The sequence below is a fragment of the Barbatula barbatula genome, assembly GCF_947034865.1.
Source record: "Barbatula barbatula genome assembly, chromosome: 21".
NCBI classification, from domain to species: Eukaryota; Metazoa; Chordata; class Actinopteri; order Cypriniformes; family Nemacheilidae; genus Barbatula; species Barbatula barbatula.
In genome coordinates this window covers 19755210-19777782 of record NC_136784.1, presented here as the reverse complement: position 1 = coordinate 19777782, position 22573 = coordinate 19755210, and the positions used below count along the sequence as shown (strand labels likewise).

The 22573-nt window shown below is 43.7% G+C and overlaps 1 protein-coding gene across 1 annotated transcript; it reads right to left on the bottom strand.

Moving 5' to 3' along the window:
* Window positions 1-11463: 11463 nt before the first annotated feature.
* On the bottom strand, window positions 11464-21151 carry LOC306910540 (tripartite motif-containing protein 16-like). The gene is made up of 7 exons (XM_079485133.1): window positions 21036-21151; window positions 19397-20021; window positions 19213-19296; window positions 18893-19123; window positions 16810-16957; window positions 15261-15308; window positions 11464-14391 (listed from the first exon to the last, which is right to left on the bottom strand). The coding sequence occupies exons 2-7, from the start codon at window positions 19967-19969 to the stop codon at window positions 13865-13867; spliced, it is 1611 nt and encodes a 536-aa protein (XP_079341259.1). The 5' UTR covers window positions 19970-20021; window positions 21036-21151; the 3' UTR covers window positions 11464-13864.
* Between the last annotated feature and the right edge of the window lie 1422 nt (window positions 21152-22573).

The following is a 22573-nucleotide window of genomic DNA, read 5'->3' as shown; positions in this document are numbered from 1 at the left end:
CTTAACGACGAATGGGTCAAGCCTTTGAGCAACAAACGCACTGAGGGATTGGTGAAGAGACTCGGATAATCGTTATTATAATACCTTCCGCAAAATAAAATTCCCACCAAGTAGTTTACGGATGGAGGATATTGTCTGGTTAAGATTCTCATAAATATGGACTAGGAAGGAGCAGACTGACGAGATAGAGATGTGGAATAGCGGAATTTGGAAGGAGAAGCAGAACATGTTAAACTGGGACCAGGTGGAAGTATATGACTTAAGTGTCGACGGAGCCACGCCTTTAGACATGTAGAGTCTGACCAATTGTCGGAGATAATCTAATCCATCTTTATGTCCTCTAGATCGGGGCAGGGCAATGGGTCCTGGTCTGCCGATGGGCAAAGTTGTCTGAATGCCTGCAGACGAATACGAGATGGTCCGTCAGCGATGACATTATGGTGGCCCGGAATGTGTCTGGCTGTGATAATGAGATTATGGAGAACTGACTGACAGTGAGATCTCCATTTGTTAACAATGTCAACTGTTGCCTCTTTGTCGCAGAACAGAGTGATGCGTTCACAAGACCACGCCGAGCCCCAGATGACACTACCGACCGCTATGGGATATATCTCGTGAAGAGCGGAAGAAGCGAACCCGGAAGCGTGTTTGGAGAAACTTCTCGGCAAACCAATGGCCTCTGAAAAATCCCCTAAAGCCGATGGAGGGGGCGGTGTCGGTAAACAATTTCAAGTCGAGCAATGATTCTAAAGCATCGTTATAAAAAAGTTTGTCCATTCCAGTTATTAAGTAGGAAGGACCAAAATCTGAGGTCGGAACGGCTTCCTTCGTCTAGCGAAATCATATTGCTTAGTTGAATGGGTCAGGGTAAGCATGCGTGAGATAAATGACCGGCCTTGGGGATTTATGCTCGTTGCAAAGTTTAAGTGGCCTTGAAGGGTAAACATTTTGCGTTTAGAAGCAGCGCTGCATGATGAAAACTCTTCTGTGAAAGACCTGATTCTAATGAGTTTATCGTGAGGAAGGGAAGCTTGCATCTTGTAAAAATGTTAAAGCCGTCGATGGGCCCTGCGTTTTCTCAATGGACAGGGGAACGGCGACGTCGTCAAAGATCTGTCAAAGTATGTCGAGGGTGGAAGTTTGGGAATTGGGGAAATCGATGAGTAAAAAATCGTGGAGCAGATGTAGGATGGAGGGCAGTTAATTAACATTCAGCAGGATCCAACACAGGGCTTCGGAGAGACAATTAAAGATGTGAGGGCTGCTTCTGCAACCGAATGTGAGTCTTGCAGCGAAATAAAATTTAGACTCCCATTTTACACCAAACAGGTGGCGGTCTGCAGGGTGTAGAGGTATAATTTTGAAGGCTTCTTTGATGTCGGCTTTGGCTAGCGAAGCCCCGGGTCCGGCTAGCTTTATAAGCCTGATGGTGTTATCGACTAATGCGTAATGCAGTTAAAAGGGTTCTAAAGGGATGCATTCGTTAACGCTTGCAGTCGTGCTGGAGTGGGGAGAAGACATGTTGAAGATGAGGCGTTTTTTTACCCGAATATTGTCTAGTAGCGATGCCAATCGAGAAACAGGGAATAAGGAGGGGAGTCGAACGGGCAGGTTACAAGAACTTTATTGACTTCGCTCCAACATAGATGAGACGATTCCAGGTTCAGACATGGCAGATTGTAGATTTTTCGCCACAAAGGAAGAAGTGAGTTGTGACGTAATACCGACCCAGAACCCTTGAGATAGATATTAACAAATCATCTACAAAACATCTATCGGTGTGCGTTGAGAGGCATTTGAGAGGATTGGGACATTAATAGGAGTAGATACGAGGTTGATCAAAACTTTCTCTTCCGATCCGTGGCTTCCTCTCGGATAGCCGGCCTGAATCTCCTGGGGCTGAGGGTGTGGGTCCTTGCAAAAGCTACATATGTGAGCGAATTTACATTGTGGAAAAGAACAGACAGATTCATTAAAATTACTGCAAAGAGAAGTGCAGTTTAAAGTTATGATGTCCCGACCCCTAGCGTCTGAACGTTTCCTTACATTTCCAGCGCCGAGGACAGAGGGCGAATCTGGACTAGCGGCTGTTTTAGGGCAAAACTGTGCCAAATGACCGTGAGAGCTGCAAATACAGCGTCATGTGGCCACCAAAGTGGCGAACGAGCAGTTCTGTATCTACGATTCACCAGTCGATTGAAAATGGAAATGACAGATTTCAGAGAAAGATGCATGGTATTCGTAGAACAGTGTACCCCGTAGCGTTGGCTGAAATCTGCCATCGTCAAGTCAAGTCAAGTCAGCTTTATTTATATAGCGCTTTTTACAATTTTCATTGTTACAAAGCAGCTGTACAAGAAAACATTGACTATAAGTAAAACATAAAAGGTTATGGAAGTCAAACACAGTTCAAATATCAGACACACAATAAATTCCTATATGCAGAGTTAATTAAATAAGACTATCAAATTCTAGCAGCCCCCCCGCCAGGCAAACAGTGCAAAACAGTATGCAAACGGTGGCGAGGAATCCAAAACTCCATTGGAGGAGAAAAAAACCTCAGAGGGAGACCAGGCCTAACCAGGGGATTCCAGTTCCCCTCTGGCAAAAACTGCTGCCTCTGCACAAGCTCGACAGTGCTTGCACAACAAGGCAAAATAAAAAACAAATTTAGATTTAAAATTATCATTAATAATCTAATAGCGACTGAAGTTTTGTAGAGTCGCCACGTCCTTCGTCCAGCATTTGTCAGGTCTGGGAATGGATTGCGCCCTGCCCGCTCCGGTAACCTTGGACTGCATCCTGTCCGCTCTGGTAACCTTGGAACAATGAGACAAGACTGGCTGAGAGTAGAGTACTGTTCTGCTCTCTTTGATGCAACAAATGCATCAGTTGTTATTGGAAGTGTCCCTGGTTCCGGTTGATCTAACTAGTGCAGCCTAGATCTTTAAAAATATATATATTATGATAGTGTAGTGTATGCAATATTAAAAAGATGCGTCTTTATCTGTTATCATATCGTTAATAAAAAGTGCTTTATTAGAAAGAGATTTAATATTTAGCAATCCGAGTCGAAACAGTTGATGTTTAGTTACTTTAACGTTAATTCAATTACCTTTGAGAGGTTTACGCATTATTTTATGCTTGCTAATCCGGGGGACAGACACAGTCTCTATTTTATGATGTTTGGGAGAAAGTATTATCGCATGTTGTGTATTTAGTGTGTTCTGCAATGTGAGACGGCAAGCAGAAAGTGTTTTCTAAGCTCCTTACATTCTTACTATCCTCAGATAAAGATTGGATGCGAGACTCTAATTCTGAGATCCTCTCTGTCAGCCTAGCTATTTCCCTGCATTTATCGCATGTAAAGCCCTCGCCGCTGACAGAGAAGGCTAAGCTAAACATTTGACATGAGGTGCAAGTGATAATATTAAGAGAAGAAGCCATAACTCACCGGGTTTGAAGAGTAATTCCAACTTACCAAGGCTGCTCGGTGATTCTTAGTATATACGCTTAAGAGAGAAACCGTTAGCACACAAGAAAACTAGAAGGCGAGATGATATTTAGCAGTGTAAACAGAAAGCCCGCTAGCACGCTTGTGCTATGCTAACGGCGCTGAGTGTTTTGGTTTAAGATCTTCAAGTAAATAACCAGGAGATGGTCATTGAGATATCAGGATAAGTTTAGCAACAGCAGTGATAAGTAACAATGTATGCTATGAATAAAATACACTAATATGAAAGAAAGTACAAGTGCAGTGATACAACAAACCGATTCTGCTTTAGTGAGGTGAAACTCCCTAAATAAATATCCAGCTCCTCCCTCCTATCCGGATAAACTTGGCAGAGTATGTCGCGGTAAATGCCAAACTGATCACGAATTTGCAGAAAGACAGGATAAGTTGAAGTCCGGGACTGGACGTTCGGAGAAAGACCGCCACGTCACAGCAAGTCTGAGGGTAACAGGGTAAAATGTAAATGTTGCCGGTGGAGCAGTTGCGTCCTGGAAGGGTTTCTGGATGATGGTTGGATTAGCTATTGGGGTAGACGTTGACGGCATGCTTAGTCGTGCATTCAGGGAATGAGATGGTTAGTCGAGGGTACTGAGCGCCTCCTGATGTTAGATCCTGGGTTGCTGAGCACCGTCTCGAAATCCACCATTTTCAATTGTTGCCCTTGGACGGTGGTGGAAAGAGATCAAACAACCTGAAGCAGCTTATCTTTGGCGTCAAAGGATGTGTGCGGAGGAGAGTATATCCTTGTGGGCTCCGGGCACTTTTTGGATTGACGAGGTGGAGGGGATTTCCAAATCGCTTCCTTATTATGCATATTTTACTTTGAGCTGAACTAATTCCTTACATTTACATTTACATTTAGTCATTTAGCAGACGCTTTTATCCAAAGCGACTTACAGATGAGGAAACATTGAAAGCAATTATAAAAACATAGGCAACAAAATACATAAGTGCATCAAACTAGTCCATTAAAGCCTAGCACAGTATAAAACGCTAAGAATAGTGAGGTTAGTAGTTTATTTTTTTTTTTTTTTGAAGAAGGAAAGGGAAGAGAATTAGGAAAAATCAATCAGCGACGTGTTGACGGAAGAGATGCGTTTTTAGGCGTTTTTTAAAGATGGCAACCGAGTCTGCTGATCTTGTAGCAGCTGGTAGATCATTCCACCAATGTGGAACAGATCCAGAGAAGGTACGGGAGAGTGACTTTTTTCCTTTTTGGGATGGTACCACTAGTCGTTGTTCCTTTGCAGACCGCAGTGATCTGGCAGGAACATAGATCTGCATTAGCGAGTGGAGATACGATGGTGCAGATCCGGTGTTGGTCTTGTAGGCCAGGAGCAAAGCTTTGAACTTTATGCGGGCGGCAACAGGGAGCCAGTGTAACCTGATGAAGAGCGGAGTTACATGCGCTCTCTTCGGTTCATTGAAGACCACTCTTGCCGCCGCATTCTGGATCATCTGGAGAGGTTTGATTGTGCAAGCAGGAAGTCCAGCCAGAAGCGCATTGCAATAATCCAGTTTGGACAGGACAAGAGCCTGGACTAGGACTTGCGTAGAGTGCTCCGATAGGAAAGGTCTAATTTTCCTAATGTTGTAGAGGATGAATCTACAGGACCGGGTGGTGCTGGCAACATGACTTGTGAGGTTAAGCCGATCACTCCCAGGTTTCTGGCTGTGCTGGACGGTGTAATCGTTGATGAGCCTAGTTGAATGGCAAGGTTGTGGTGAATCTTTGGGTTGGCTGGGATCACAAGCAGTTCCGTTTTTGCAAGGTTTAGCTGCAGGTGATGATCCTTCATCCAAAGCGAGATGTCACTCAGGCATGACGCGATGCGAGCAGCGACCGTCGGATCGTCCGGTTGAAATGACAAGTAGAGTTGTGTGTCGTCGGCATAGCAGTGATAGGAGAAGCCATGCTTCTGAATGACCGAGCCGAGGGATGTCATGTAAATGGAGAAGAGTAGCGGTCCAAGCACTGAGCCCTGTGGCACCCCCGTGTTGAGCTGTTGGGACGCAGAGACCTCATCTCTCCAGGATACTCTGAATGACCTACCCGAGAGGTAGGACTCAAACCATTGCAACGCCATGCCAGAGACACCCATAGCACTGAGAGAAGCCAGGAGGATGTGATGATTGACAGTGTCAAAGGCAGCAGACAGATCCAGTAGGATAAGCACAGATGACATGGATGATGCTTTTGCCAGTCTCAGGGCTTCGATGACTGAGAGCACTGCAGTCTCTGTGGAATGACCGGTCTTGAAACCAGACTGATTGCTGTCCAGGAGGTTGTTTTGCATGAGAAAGGAGGAGAGCTGATTGAACACAATTCGCTCCAGGGCTTTGGCGATGAAGGGAAGAAGGGAGACAGGCCTGTAGTTTTCTAGCAGTGTAGGGTCCAGGGTGGGTTTCTTTAGGAGCGGTGTGATGCGGGCCTCTTTGAACGCCGTGGGAAATGTCCCAGTGGTGAGCGAAGAGTTGATGATGTGGGTCAGAGCAGGCACAACCGTTGGAGAGATGGCCTGGAGGAGATGGGTGGGGATGGGATCCAGTGGGCAGGTGGTAGGGTGGTTGGAGCCAATGACCTTTGAGACATCAGCTTCAGACAGAGTAGAAAAGGCGGGGAGCACACAAGTGTCAGCGATGTGGGCGGGTTCGACAGATGGTGGCGTAGAGAACTGGCTGCTGATGGCAAAATCAGCAGCTGTTAACTCCGATGAAGGTGCGGGAGCAGGCGGACAGAGGAGAGCAGAGAAGGTTTTGAAGAGCGTTCGAGAGTCCGGAGAGTTGCAGATCCTCAAGTGGTAGTAGTCTGTTTTTGCAGAGGTGACATCTACAGAGAAAGAAGAGAGAAGAGATTGGTAGAGAGAGAGGTCTGCAGGGTCTTTTGACTTGCGCCATTTTCTCTCAGCCGACCGGAGGCTGGCGCGATGCTCACGCAGTACATCCGATAACCAGGGAGCCGACGGGGATGGACGGGCTGGTCCAGATGCAAGAGGGCATAGGTTGTCCAAGCAGGATGAGAGCGTGGAACACAGAGTGTCTGTGGCATTGTTTGTATTCAAAAGAGAGAGCTCATCAGAGGGGGGGAGTGCAGAGAAGACAGCAGAGGAAAAACAGGAGGGAGGGAGAGACCGCAGGTTGCGCCGGAAGGTGACCATCGGTAAGACATCAGCGATATCCGGAGCAGTGAGGTCGAGGTCAAGGGTGACGAAGAAGTGATCAGACGTGTGCAGCGGGGTGACCTTAGAGTGATGAGTGGAGCAGTACCTTGTGAAGATCAGATCTAGATGGTTTCCAGACTTGTGGGTTGCTGATGTGGAAACCTGCTCGAGGAGAAATGATGCGGTCAGGTTGACGAAGTCAGCAGCCTGTGGCTTTCCAATGTGGATGTTGAAGTCACCTAGTACCACCAGGGGAGTACCATTCTCAGGGAAGGATGAAAGAAGCACATCCAGCTCCTCCAAGAAATGTCCAAGCTGACCTGGGGGACGATATATAACTACAAAATGACTTTTAACAGGGTGGGTGATAGTAACAGCATGAAACTCGAAGGAGCTGTTGTCACACAAGGGTGTTAGCTGATTGAATTTCCAGTCTTTGGGGATGAGTAGACCGGTGCCTCCACTCCTTCCTGTGATGCGAGGGCTGTGGGAGAAAGTGTGGTTATGGGAGAGGGCAGCGGGAGTGGCAGAGTCCTCTGGTTTGATCCATGTTTCTGTAAGTGCTACAATGGAAAGACCAGAATGTTTAACAAAAGCTGTAATGAAATCAGCTTTGTTCACAGCAGATTGGCAGTTCCACAATCCTATTGGGAAAGTAGAAGGGGCAGTTGCTAGCAGTGATACATTGTGAAGGTTATTAGCATTGCGTCGCCTTCGGCATGCGGCAGATGATTTTCGTGTTGTGATAACAGAAAGGATTTTAAAACACATTTACATTTACATTTACATTTACATTTATTCATTTGGCAGACGCTTTTATCCAAAGCGACTTACAAGTAGTTTTTTTTTTTTATATACAGTGACACATTACTGCAGAGCAATCAGGGGTAAGGTGCCTTGCTCAAGGGCACTTCAGTCATGACCTGCTGGCACTGAGATTTGAACCAGCAACCTTCTGATCACAAGCCCAACGCTCTAACCCCCAGGCCACAACTGACCAAAACACATATTTAAGAGACGCAGAAAGAAAATAGGAAGAAACATTTAAGATAACAATAAAGGAATAAGTGTTAGTGCAAACAAGTAAGACAAAAAGTGCAAGTGTTGATGCAAAACAGCAAAATAATAATACAAAAGAAGTGCAATACTCAAGTGCCCTGTCGGTGTCCCGGGCTCAGTGGAGTCGCGCGCAGGTAGAGTCGATGTCTTTACTCTCTTCGGTCTTCACGCGATGAATTCCTTGACTGGAACTAGGTTCATGGATTTGATCTTGATAGATCTGGTGGAGAATTTTATGTGGTGAGCTGAGCTCATCATTATTTTAACATGCAGCTAAAACCACTACAGAAGGAAGACCCATCCCCTACCGTCTTGTGTTCAGTATGCACCTTGCGCCTCAACTTGAACTGCACAGAGAGCTTCGGTGGCTCTTAGCAGCTCTTTGTCTGCTTTAAACACAGGGAGAGTTGTCCAAAACAGAGATTGGCACACTGGCTTTTCTCCCGTGCTCACTGGCAGTGAGAGTTTACTCCACCCGGGGTGTAGCCTCCTTGTGGGCACTGGATCAGGGCACCTCTCTGGCAGAGATCTGTAGAAGCTGCGGGTTGGGCTACAACCTGGACTTTTGCGACGGCCTTCTGGGCATACACCTGTGAAGCGGCTTCTCCCCTTCTCCAGGCGAGTTAGTGAGCTCTTTTGCCTCCCTACTTTACCCACAGGGTGAAGTACAGGCATTCCATCCATCACTAATATCCCTTCTTGTTACAAATATACCAAATGGCTGTCACAGATGGGGGCCTTCCTACTTTAGACACAGGTCACAGGTTCACCAGCGGGGAACCAAGAGTCAGGAATACGTCGTATACCAAAGCTCGGAAGAGGCGAGTTTCCCCATCGAGGTGAACCTCTGTCACTTGAGCTGATGCTCCACACGTAGTTACCCCCACATTGGGTCGTCTCGTCTGACGTATTCTTCACTCTTGGTTGAACCTGTGACATCCAAGCGGCAATCTCGTATCTAAAGTAGCAAGGCCCCCGTCTGTGACGGCCGTTGGTAAGAGCCAACAGTCACTGGGAAATCATAATTTACGGCAGTGCTCACCTGTGGCTTGCCTAGGTCAGTCAGGTCCGTGCCGCTTGAGGTCGTGATACGGCGAAACTCAGTGGCGTTTCATATAGGAAAAGGGAACGTCTTGGTTACACATGTAACCTCAATTCCCTGATGGAGGGAACGAGACCTTGTGTCCTTTATGCAACAAGGCTTCGCCCACTGTAGCGACCCGGGTATCCTTCCCAGGTTCCTCAGACCAAAAAGTGAAAGAATGGGCACCAGTGTGTGAGTGCCGCGCCATTTGCTAATTTCACCTGCCTTTTAAAAAGTACATCAGAGTTGATCGATTTTCAATATCAAACACCATCCGTCGGTTCTACACAACATCTCATTCCCACCATAAGGGATTACGTTTTTCGTTTGTACTATACTATACTACAAGTAAACATGTTTACCAGTTCAATACATTTAGCACATGTTTAGTCTAAGAAAGTACACTTGAAGTTTACTCCCAGTAAGTCGTTTTTCTTTAGGTGTACTTGAATTGTAGTAGTTCATTACTTCTAGCACACATTTAAGTTCAAAATCAGTAAGCTACTAATATATTTGAAGTATGCTTGTAAGCTTTCTTTAAGTGAACATGCAGATATACTGATTGTTATACAGATATAGTTCTTTGTTCCTCACCCCCAAGTACTCACCGCTCATTAATCGTGTGAAGCCATCAGTGAAGAACATCAAGGTGTGGCCTGCGGGGGCAGACTTTACACTCCAGGAAAGGTTTCTACACACAGACACTCTGTGCTCACACATCTGGACAATAAGGACACTTATGCACGCATGTTGTTTGTAGACTTCAGCTCTGCTTTCAATACCGTCATCCCATCCAAGCTGATCGTCAAACCTAGGCATTAACAACCCTACCTGCAACTGGATTATGGACTTCCTGACTAACAGGCCTCAGCTTGTTAGGTTAGGCCACATCTGCTCCACCACCACCACCCTCAACACTGGTGTACCACAGGGCTGCGTACTGAGTCCCTTTCTCTACTCCCTTTTCACACTCGACTGCAGGCCTGTGAACGGATCTAACTCCTTCATCAAGTTTGCAGACGATACAACGGTGATTGGTCTCATCAGCAACAACGATGAGACTGCATACAGGGAGGAGGTCCGGCACCTGGCCACATGGTGCTCAGACAACAACCTGCTCCTTAACACCTCCAAGACAAATGAGATCATCATGGACTTCAGGAAGGCGAAAGGAGGCACCCACGACCCCATCCACATTAATGGGATGGCTATTGAACGTGTTTCCAGTTTTAAGTTCCTGGGGACTCATATTTCGGAGGACCTGTCCTGGACCACCAACCCCTCATGCCTGGTCAAGAAGGCTCACCAGCGTCTCTTCTTTCTGAGGACACTGAAGAAGAACCAACTGTCTTCAACTATCCTGGTGAACTTCTATCGCTGCACGATAGAGAGCATCCTGACCAACTGTGTCACAGTCTGGTACGGGATCTGTTCTGTTGCTGAGCGCAAGGCACTGCAGAGAGTTGTGAAAACAGCCCAGCGCATCACATGGACTACACTTTCTGCCATTGAGGACATCCAGAAGAAACGCTGTCTGCGTCGAGCTCACAGCATTCTCAAGGACTCCTCTCACCCCGCTCATAGACTGTTTACTCTCCTGCCTTCCGGTAGGCGCTTCCGGTGCCTCCGGACAAGAACCAGCAGACTAAGAAACAGCTTTTTTCCCAGAGCTGTTTCATTATTGAACTCTGCCCCCCAATGATTCCACTACCTCTCTTACCTTTAACTCCAATGCTACTATAACATCGTTTACATTGCACTATAGGGCTGCCATGCATGACTGAACTGTACACACCAGTACTTCATGTTTATCTGCTCTACCGGACTGTTTACACACGCACAGCATCATTTGCACTCTATACTGCTCACTTGCACATCTGAAATATTTAACTGAATGCTCATTTGCACTAATGGACCACTTTCATAACTGCACTGTAACTGTATTAACTGCATCTACTCATCTATTGCACTGTAACTTCAATAACTGCATTAACTAATCTACTGCACCCTAACTTTATTAACCACATTAACTCATCCACTGCACTGTTACTTCAACAACTGCATTAACTCACCTATTGCATTGTAACTTTAATAGCTAATGTCAATATCTATGCACACTTATGTCACTTGCACTATTGTTTAGTCTAAATTATTATCTGTTCATATCCACCTGTACATTAATGTTCATAGTATATAGTCATCTGTATTTATTGTTCATAGTACATACCTATTGTCATATTTTCATAGAACATTCCTACTGCAAAATATTTTCATAGTCCATGATCACTGTTTAATATTTTCTCAATATTGTATTCTGTATTAATTCTAACTGTATATCCTGCACTTGCTAATTGCACTTCTGGTTAGAACTAAACTACATTTCGTTACACTGTACTTGTATATGTGTAATGACAATAAAGTTGAATCTAATCTAATCTTAACGAGATCAAAACTTCAAGGTGTATTCTAAGTAAAGTATTAGTTAAAGTATGCTTGTTTTTATGAACATTCTATGTAGATATTATGTTTGCACTTGAAGTACTTGTAATATACCTTTAACTATAAATTCGTGGCCAATATATGGCAGTGCCATAAAGATAATTTTTCCACATGTTTCTATGGTATACTGGATGATAAACATATCTAAAGTTTTAAAGGTGTTTATTGGCAAAAGCATAATTTATGCAAAGAGTAATACAGTGTAATTACAGTCTGTAATTTTTTCTGGCATGCTGGATATTAGCTTCTGGGCTAAATCCTGAATGATGATTGAACCTTTCTTGACTTATTAGTGCTCTGAGATGATCACAATTTGTGGGCTTCTGCTTGTCACAGGTTCTCCGTGTGCGATTGACATCTGGGGAGTTGCTCTTTTGCAATGATTTAAGGTGTATCTGCTCACTCTGCATAATAATCTATAAACAGTGTAAAGTAACACCAAATCTTCTTTTATTCAACAAAAGAGAAAGGGCAGTGGTGGAGAACATGAATTTATAATGATAGAATGATGATTAATCAGGAATCGAGAGGGCGGGGCCAAGACACAAAAGCTGTCATGGTTCTCGTGGTGAGACACAGAGTGAGGACCCAGGTGCAGACAGCGGGCAAGGGGTAAACAGATAATTTAATAAATAATAAAACAAAGACCCACGTGGGGGTAACATAACAAAACATGACAAGGGTACAATAACAAGACAGGATTAAAACTAACTACACTTTAACAAGACTACAATAAACTTTAAACATGAACAACAAATAACTAAACTAACAGGACACATGAACTCACCACACGAACCACAATGAACCAGCACAAGACAGAAGACACAAGGGCATTAAGTAAGGGAGCAAATCAAGAGGGAAACAGGTGTAGGGCATTAATCAATAACGAGAGGATGGGAACTTAGACAAGACCTGGAGAGAGCGTATGGAAGGCAATTACAACAATAATTGCCTCTCTCCACATTAAACATGAGGTTCTGTCATGATCCTGCCACTATACTTAGAAACATGACATGATGCACTAGAATCATGACAGAAGCCTCTCCTTAAGGAGCAGCAACCTGATGCTCCTCAAGGCACAAACAAGACAAGACAGACAATGACAAAGGCAAAACCAAATCAACATGATAAAACAAATCAAAACAAGCAAGCACAAGAGTCCAAGGTAAGGGGCACACAAGAGTCCAAAGGGAAGTCCAAACATGGGCAGACACGGACTGGGTAGCTCCGGCAGACACAAACTGGATAGCGCCGGCAGACACAAACTGGATAGCCGGCAGACACAGACATGTTGCACTGGGCTGGAATGGCCGCATACACTGGGCTGGAATGGCCGCATGCACCGGGCGGAAATGCCTGGCTCCGCCGGGCAGGAATGCCCAGCTCCACCAGGCGGAAATGCCCAGCCGCACCGACCTGGAATGCCCAGCTGCACCGACCTGGAATGCCCAGCTGCACCGACCTGGAATGCCTGGCTGGGGATCGGTTGCGGGCAACAGGATTCCGGCAGCTTCAACCCTGGAGGGAAGACCGGCAGTCTCAACCCTGGAAGGCAATCCGACGGCCTCGGCCCCGAGCAGGAATCCGGCAGTCTCAACCCTGGAAGGGAGTCCGGCGGCCCTGACTCAGGAAGGGAGTCCGGCGTTCTTGGCCCTGGAAGGGAGTCCGGCAGCCTCTAACCCTGGCGGGGAACCCGGCAGCCTCTACTGCTGCCACAACGATCTCTCTGTCTGCTGGGTCCGATTATGGCTGGTTCATTCTGTCATGGTTCTCGTGGTGAGACACAGAGTGAGGACCCAGGTGCAGACAGCGGGCAAGGGGTTAACAGATAATTTAATAAATAATAAAACAAAGACCCACGTGGGGTAACATAACAAAACATGACAAGGGTACAATAACAAGACAGGATTAAAACTAACTACACTTTAACAAGACTACAATAAACTTTAAACATGAACAACAAATAACTAAACTAACAGGACACATGAACTCAACACACGAACCACAATGAACCAGCACAAGACAGAAGACACAAGGGCATTAAGTAAGGGAGCAAATCAAGAGGGAAACATGTGTAGGGCATTAATCAATAACGAGAGGATGGGAACTTAGACAAGACCTGGAGAGAGCGTATGGAAGGCAATTACAACAATAATTGCCTCTCTCCACATTAAACATGAGGTTCTGTCATGATCCAGCCACTATACTTAGAAACATGACATGATGCAGCAGAATCATGACAAAAGCACATAACACACAGAAAACAAACCATGGACAAACACAAGACTGAAGAACACATAGCAAACACAGATCATAAGGTATGGGCTCCAACGAAATATTGACCCGTGTTCTGGACAAGAACAATAATAAATATGTTTATAACATAAAACCACGTGAAGGGAGATTTTAATAGTAATATAATAAATGTTCAATGTCAATTCTTTTAATTTCACACTTTAAACTAAAAGCGTTTGTGGATTTATCTCATAGTCAGATTATAATTCACCATTCAGTCTAAATCTGTGTCGTGTGGAATCTCTCTATAATTTATAAATCACACAGTTCCACTGATGAATTCATATTAACTCTAAATCCAGGATAAAGAGGTTGACTGAATGCGGTGCGGATGCTGTGGATGAGTGTCATTGTTTCAGAGACGCTGTAGAAGGACAGAATTCCTGCTCTCTCATCCACATACACTCCTATTCTATCAGATCGGGGCTTTACAGGGAGATCAGTCCTGATCTTATTGTGTCTGAATGAGTAACTGGAGTCACGACAGATCAAACTCCAGGACTGATCATTACATCCAAACAAACACTCTTGACCACGTCCCTTCTTCATGATGCTCTTATATGACACTGATATATCCACATTTACACCGGTCCAATCAATCTCCCAGTAACAGCGTCCACACACACTCTCTCTACACAACACCTGACACCACACATCAAATCTGTCTGGATGATCAGGATACTTCTGGAGTGTTCCAGTGTATGTGATCTTTCTGTTTCTCTCAGACAGACGGATATTATTATTCACTGTGTTTAGATCCAGAGTCAACTGATGAGAATCTGATGAAGAAAAAACAAATTACAGAATGATGAATTAAAACATGAATATTAACATCTGATCCTTGTCTCATATCTGAACTCTTCATTGACTCTTTAATGTATGAATGACTGTCCCGAAGAGCCGATTTTAACTCAGTTACTAGTTACTATAACCTTGACCGCTATAAGTTTAAGGACCGCCTAAGAGGCCATTTGGTCTGACAGATCAAGCAACCAATCACATTTTGTTTCATGTTCGCCTCTTGTTTATGGCTGTGGAAATGTCTCTCCGATAACGCTTATGAGTTTATACCATGAACCTAGCATACTTTTAAGAAATCAGCATTTGTTACTTGTGATAAATGTTCAGTGACTCCGAAATAAACATGACAGCTTTCTTCATAGATCAGAGGGCTTTATGTTGTTTCCAGGTGTGCTGTTTAAGAACATGACACACACATCGGTGAGACTGACTTAACTCAAAGCCACAAGCCTGCAATGTCTAGATAAAACGGCTAATGCTAACGCCTTCAGCAGAACGAAGGAAAGCAGCAGTTTGTTTGTAAGCAGCAGAAAGCCGCCTGCATGGAACATACATACAGTAAACCCAAGTGTTGTTTACTCTGCTGTGCATAATAGCACCAAATTAATAAAATCCACAGAAAACATTGACCTGTGTTCTGTTTTTGTTCTGTTCTAAAACACCCTTAAACATTCTGGTGATCCTGAAGACCTTGATTTGCTTGTTCAGTGTGTTTGATCAGGGATGGAGCTAAACTCTGCAGGGCATTGGCCCTCCGGGGTAGATTTCAGGAACCCTGTTATAACCTTTATCATGGTTCAGAAAGATGCTCTTCTATAGGAAGTGTATGTTATTGTGTGTTATTTACATTGTAGGAAGTCGTCTCTGATCCTGGGGACAGTGATGGTCTGTGTGACTGTGGAAATCAGCAGATAGAAACAATGTTAATCTCATGATATCAGGATGTCCATTCACTGGAGTGTATTTCTAATATGATGTCTGATGTCCAGTGTTTCACCTAGCACTTTAAGTCACTTAAAGCTGAGCTGACCTTGAGCTGTTAATTGAGTAGGAGGGCTCAGTCCTGAATCAATCACTTACCCATTAAGCAATTAGGAAGCCTCTACATTAGTAGCACTGATTTCTGAAGCAGCAGCCCTCTTGTGAAGACTAACCTAAAACGCATTACTTGTGCAACTCCACCGACCAGTGACACCAGCACAACACTGAGTTCTCCCACACCTATCCTTCTTACCCTACTTTCCTACAGTCTATTTTTCTTGCTACTAGCATGTGTTTCAAGTGCATTTAAACTGTCTTCTTTAGACGCACTTACAAATGTACACAGCAGAGATTAAAGATTGTGGCCTGGGGGTTAGAGTGTTGGGCTTGTGATCAGAAGGTTACTGTTCAAATCTCAGTGCCAGCAGGTCATGACTGAAGTGCCCTTGAGCAAGGCACCTTACCCCTGATTGCTCTGCAGTAATGTGTCACTGTAAAAAAAACTACTCTTGACCCCGTCCCTTCCTCATGATGCTCTTATATGACACTGATATATCCACATTTACACCGGTCCTCTCAATCTCCCAGTAACAGCGTCCACACACACTCTCTCTACACAACACCTTGGTACTACAAAGCGACTGCCAAATGAATAAATGTAAATGTAGATCTCAGCACCAGCTTCATTACCTCTGCACTAGCCCTCGCTAGAATCTGTTTGTCTGGCTGTAGGGCTCAGTCTAACCTTAATGTTCTGGCACTGACTGAAACATGGATCTGTAAAGAGAGCACTGCCACTCCATCGGCCCTCTCCACCAACTTCAACTTCCCCCACACTCCTCGTCCTTCTGGGTGAGGAGGTGGAACAGGTTTCACTTGTTTCCAACACCTGGAAATTCCTTACAGTAACTCCTCATTCAAATTCCATGCAATTACCAGCACTTATCTATCAAAAATACATTGTGTTTTCATCCATCGCTCTCCAGGTAATCCGGGAAACCTCTTAGAAGAGCATGACATGCTGCTGTCCTCTATCCACTGAAGATAGCACTACACTGGCAATGCTGGGTGACTTTAATGCCCACCTAGACAAACCACTAGCAGCTGACTTCGCTCTCCTCTCCTGGTCTGACCTCGGCAGGACCAACTCCCCTCACATCCACAGAGGAGGAAAACAGCTAGATCTTGTTCTAACTTCTAACTAGATCTTGAACCCACCACAACAAATAGTCTATGTACAACCTCAAAATCCTGTCTGAACTGGACATCTCTGGTACTGCACTCAACTGGTTTGAGTCTCTTAAATGCAGATGAAATCCTCATTGTAACATGGCCTTGTAAATTATTTTGTGTTGTAAATAAATTTAATGTGCTTAAGAAAACAATTCTGACAAATTAATAAATATAATTTTTACCTGAGATCTTTCTCATGTGATGTGTGCAGAAATCCTGCAGTTTGTCTCTCAGCTGACAGACAGATTCTCTCACAGCATCAAAAGAAAAGAGGAAAGTGACACTGATGTCGTCTGGAGATTCAGGAGGTGCAGAGAGAGACTGAAAACTCTATCAAACAACACACAAATACCATCATGATGTCAGGGTTCTGCAACTGGGTTTCAGGATTTTCTAGTCTTAGGGAAGGATCATGACAGTACCACGTTTTTTGTGTGGAGAGAAGCACCTTATTGTCGGTCACGACATAATGTGCGTTCTCTCGGGTCTCGTCTTTGGCCCCGCCCCTCTTGTTCTCTCGTTAGCTTCCATTAGTGTTTCATTCCCCTCACCTGCCTTGTTAATTATCCTTTGTTAGTCTCCCTATATATTCCCCTTGCGTTTGCGTTTCGTTTTGTATTGCATTCCCATCTTGTGATCCTGTTACCTTGTCATATTGATCCAGTGCCTTGTCATATTGATCCAATGCCTTGTCATATTGATCACGTGCCTTGTCATATTGATCACGTGCCTTGTCATATTGATCACGTGCCTTGTCATATTGATCACGTGCCTTGTCATATTGATCACGTGCCTTGTCATATTGATCCCGTGCCTTGTCATATTGATCCCATGCCTTGTGTTTGATCGTGAACTATTATTTGGTCTTACCTTTTACTAGAAAGGCTTATATCATGTGTTCTCGTTTTTGCCCCATTACGGGAAGTCTTTTTTTCTTGTTTGTATTTTGGTTTTGTTACTGTTTTACCCCAAATATCGCCTTCCAGTCCCACGCTGGAGGAGGTCCATTCCCCGCCCAGTGCCAGCGTCCCTTGCTAGACTACGCCCGTGACGTCGAGGCCAGGAAGCCGTCCGTTCCCGAAGTGCTGGTCTGGGCACACCTGGTGGCCGGGATAGACGATCATACACCCTTTCCGGAACGGGAGGAGATGGTGTATCAGCCGTTACCCCACTTGGTGAAGCGGCTGAATGTTCGAGAGGAGCTAGGTAAAGGCTTCTCTCCTAGTTGCCGTCCAGTCTCCTCTCGTTCCGGTCTGGTTTCCGTCCTGGAGCACTGTTCCCTGGCTGTAGTCACCCTGGAGAGCTCAGGATCCCCAGTTTCTCAACCACCAGCAAACCTCCGTGGCAGGTGCAGACGGAGGGAGTCGTGGGATTCCCTGTCCGACTCCTCTGTAACGGAGGTAAACGGGTCCCCCATCGCCTCTCTGCAGCCGGCGACATGTCCTTTCGGCCGGTCTAAGAGGAAGTAGCCGAGAAGGGGGTCCAGTTCCACTCAGCAGCAGCATATCCAGTCTGCGGTCGAGCTGGCGGTCCAGTCTGCAGTCGAGCCAGCGATCCAGCCACCCGTCCAAGCGGCGATTCAGCCGCCCGTAATTTTTTTGCCATTTTCCCAGTCCGTCAGGTCTTGTTAGTGATGATCACTTAAAGGACGCCCCCTGGCTGTCAGGGTTCTGCCACTGGGTGTCAGGTTTTTCTAGTCTTAGGGAACCTTAGTCACTGGTCATGACAGTACCACGTGTTTTGTGTGGAGAGAAACACAGTATTGTCGGTCACAACATAATGTGCGTTCTCTCGTTAGCTTCCAATAGTGTTTCCTGCCTTGTTAATTATCCTTTGTTAGTCTCCCTATATATTCCCCTTGCGTTTGCTGTCCTGGGTGGAATCGTTTTGTATTGCATTCCTGTCTTGTAATCCTGTTACCTTGCCATATTGATCCCATGCCTTGTTTTTGATCGTGAACTATTATTTGGTCTTACCTTTCACTAGAAAGGTTTATATCCTGTGTTCTCGTTTTTGCCCCATTGCAGGAAGTCTTTTGTTCTTGTTTGTATTTTGGTTTTGTTACTGTTTTACCCCATCGTGGGCTTTATTTTATTAATAAAAATCTTCTGCTTATGCACTGCTGCCTGCACTTGGGTTCTTCCCGTATCGAACCTGACACATGACTTCACATGAAAACAAGCCATACTGACACAATTTATGATGTTGTTTAGACTGTCAGTGTAATGTTGATGAATGAAGAGACTTCACACATCTGTGTGTTACCTGTAGGAAAGTGATGTGATCTGTGTGTAAAATCTTGTCCAGCTCAGCGTCGCACCTGCTCAGATCATCAATCTCCTGCTCAAGTCGTTTCAAGAGTCCTTCAGCTCGACTCACTGTAGGTGTCTCCTGACCTCTGATCAGCTGTGTGACCTCAGAGCGTCTTCTCTCAATGAATGACATCACTTCAGTGAACATCATCTCACAGTCCTCCACTGCTGTCTGTGCACACCGCTGTTACACACACACACACACATTACAGTTACACACACACACACACACACACACAGGGTGTGTTACTGCGAGACATCTCATCACATCACCTTATGACACTCCAAAGCGTCTCTGAGCTCCTGAGCATCTTTCTCTCTCTGACGGATCTTCATCTGAAACTTTCTGTGCATCTCCTTCAAGTGTATTGGAAGGACATAGAAAGTAAAGATCATAAGTCATGTGATGATGTGTGAACATTAAGAGTCTACAACAGTGTGTGATTTCAGTTCAGACCTCTGCATCCGTCCTCTGTGCTTCCGCTGAAACTGTGTCGTGGTTTTTATGTTTATCCATCAAACACATCAAACAAATGCACTGCTGATCAGTACGACAGAAAACCTCCAGAAGCTTCTGATGTTGAGGGCAGATCATCTCCTTCAGTTTTCTAGTCACATTCACTATTTTGTGTGAATTTCCAGAGAGAAATTCCTCATGACGTTCAAGATGAGTTTGACAGTAAGACTTCAGACACATCAGACAGGATTTGATGGCTTTGTGTTTTCTTCCAGTACAGACGTCACACTCCACATCTCCAGCTTCAGCGTAACAGACATCAGAAAGTTTGGTCTTCTTCAGTTTCTCCACCATTTCAGCAAACACCACATTCTTCCCTAGAACAGGCCGAGGGCTGAAGGTTTGTCTGCACTGAGGGCAGCTGTAGATTCCCGTCTGATCGTCTTTATCCCAGCAGTCTGTGATGCATCTCATACAGTAAGTGTGTCCACAGGGAACAGTCACTGGATCCTTCAGTAGATCCAGACACACTGAACACATGAACTGATCCTGATCCACTGAAATACTGGCCATTTTATCTCAGCTTAAGAACACTTCCTGGATGTGTTTGAGAAAACAGGCGTGTCTGTAAATTTAATAAAAAAGTGTGTCATGATAAATAAACAATTAAATGAAACAGAACGGATCCATATTTTCACACCTGTAGTAAAGTGTTATTGTAAACATGAACTAAACTGTCAAGATAAACATAAAATAAAGTTTATATGTTTTTTATAAAATAATGTTTTCACATTAATAAGACTTTTTAATAGGGATGTTACAATATCAAAATCCCACTGTATGATAATATCTCGGTATAAAGTCCACGGTATAATATTTGATGCAATATTGAAAATTATGTACCTAGCCTACATTACACTAGTTAAAGATGATTTAACCTTCATTCTTTTCTGGTATATATTTTATTCAACAAACAAATGATAGATGTTCTTCCCGAGCAACCTAGATAAATGTTCTTAAAAGCCACGAGTCTAACAGATCTCAAGCATTCTGATTCAAACAATATGCTTTTGTTCCTATAATTTACACATTTATAAATACCGTATCTACATACTGTACCTACATTAACAATGCTTTGCTAATAGCAGCGGAAATGATTTATGATTTATCGGCTATAATATATCGGCCTAAATTTTTTTATTAACCGATACCGATAACATTAAAAATGACAATTAATGGGCGATCGTTTATCGTGCATCACAAAAATAATTGCACCAGACCGACTTTGACAAAGGTAACATTTTTCTAACATTATCTATGTGATTATCTATCCTGGCCTGGAAGACCTATCGAATCATTCAGTCATTTGACCACGATAATATTGATTGCGATAAAACAATATCAATAATATTGTTACATTCCTACTTTATTATATAACTTTATCATATTAAAGAAGTTAGACATACAGTGACTGTTAAACATGCACTTTAAAGTAAAAGTCTATTCGTTGACATTGCGTAACACAAGCTATCGGTCTTTATTAATGTTAATACATACAGTTGCTCGTTGTTTGATGTTAACAGAGATACAGAGTTTGATTTAAACATGCTTTAGTAAAAATAACATGATGTTACTGTACCTGTGTCTGTGTTTTCTCTCCGTTCGGCTAACTTAAGATATAGTTCCAGGTGTTGTTTCATTTATTAAGTTTCTGTGAAACCTGTTCCAGTGGGCGGGGTTAGTGTGAACATTCCTACTCGTTACGCGGTGGGCGTGGCCTTTTCAGCTACGAACAAGCAAATGGAATGTAGTGTTGTCGTCTCTTCTTTAGCGCTTTTCTGATTCATTATTTCGTTAAGGTAATACAACCGAATGGTCATATGCCCCGTTTAGATGTACCATAACTGTTTATGTTATTCACACAATAGACTAAAATGCTTATGCTTATTACATTTTACAAAAACGCTGGTAATGTTTTTGCTGTGTAGCTTAAGTGGATGATGATTCTAAGATCGAATCGAACACATTTGTTGTTGTTTTGTCGTTTATTTTCAAGCTGTTAACTGCGTTCCTACTTGCTGTGTGTGTGTGTTTTATTTTTTGTTGCTGCATCGTAACTTTCACAACTCTAACATTTGCTGCAATAAAACTCAGATGTCTTTAGATGCATTTAAAAATGAAGCTTTGTTTCATGTTCTCTGGTTTTATTTTGTCTAGTTGTTTTTTCAAGAGCCTTACAGCAATTCAATATAACAACGAGCAGCTGAGATGTGTTGTTATTAATTGTTTATATATTGCCCATTAAAAAACTTTGCTTCTATTACACACACACGCAAAGTAAACGTTTCTCGTTTTATTCATGCATAAATACATGCAACAATGCATTACACAATGTATGTGTCACCAGAATCCACAGACCATGCGAAAAATTAATTAATAAAAATAATCAAACATATAGAGTACCTTCTGGGACCCGTTTCAATAAGGAGGTTCAAGCAACACTGAGTTAAAATATGAACTCTGAGTTGATTTACTCAGATAATCGCTACTCTGAGTTTTCTGTTTCAGAACAGCTGGTTTCAATCAGTTCAATCCACTCTGAGTAAGTTTACTCCAGGTTACGCGTGTTCATCACGGCTTTAAAAAGCCATCATCAATTGAGCGAAGACAACACGATTCACCATGGCAACGCCACGTGACAAAAAGCGTTCCGTTTATTTCTTGCAGACGAATGGGAAGGAACTATATAAAAATGTGTCTATATATACACATTTACATGTAAGATATACATATATATATATATATATATATATATATATATATATATATATATATATATATAAACACATATATACCTTCGGTTTTTGTCATGTAGGTGCAATCCTTTTGCAATAAAAAGAACATGGCAGCAGCTGAAAATAAAATATAAAAACATCATTCAGTCCGGTGAGTTTAAATGCTCTTGCTTGTAGGATGCCTGACTGGGAAATGCTTGATATATTTAATAAACTGGCTTTGAAAGTTATGAGGATATGAGAACCGAGCACTGTGGCTATAGAAGACAAAAAACTGGCGATGCTTGCCCCTCCTCCAGCTGTGTGTAACGGAGTGAAGAGCTGTGCAGTGTGTAAGCCTAACTCCCTGACCAACAGACAGAGACGCTCTACGGCTCATCGT

Bases quoted from the DNA above. Each gene is read 5' to 3' on its own strand.
- LOC306910540 (XM_079485133.1), bottom strand. From the start codon at position 19,969: ATGGCCAGTATTTCAGTGGATCAGGATCAGTTCATGTGTTCAGTGTGT. The intron at 19,297-19,396 runs GTCTGAACTGAA...ATACACTTGAAG, and splicing joins CACAGAGGACGGATGCAGAG to GAGATGCACAGAAAGTTTCA. The intron at 19,124-19,212 runs GTGATGTGATGA...TGTGTGTAACAG, and splicing joins ACGCTTTGGAGTGTCATAAG to CGGTGTGCACAGACAGCAGT.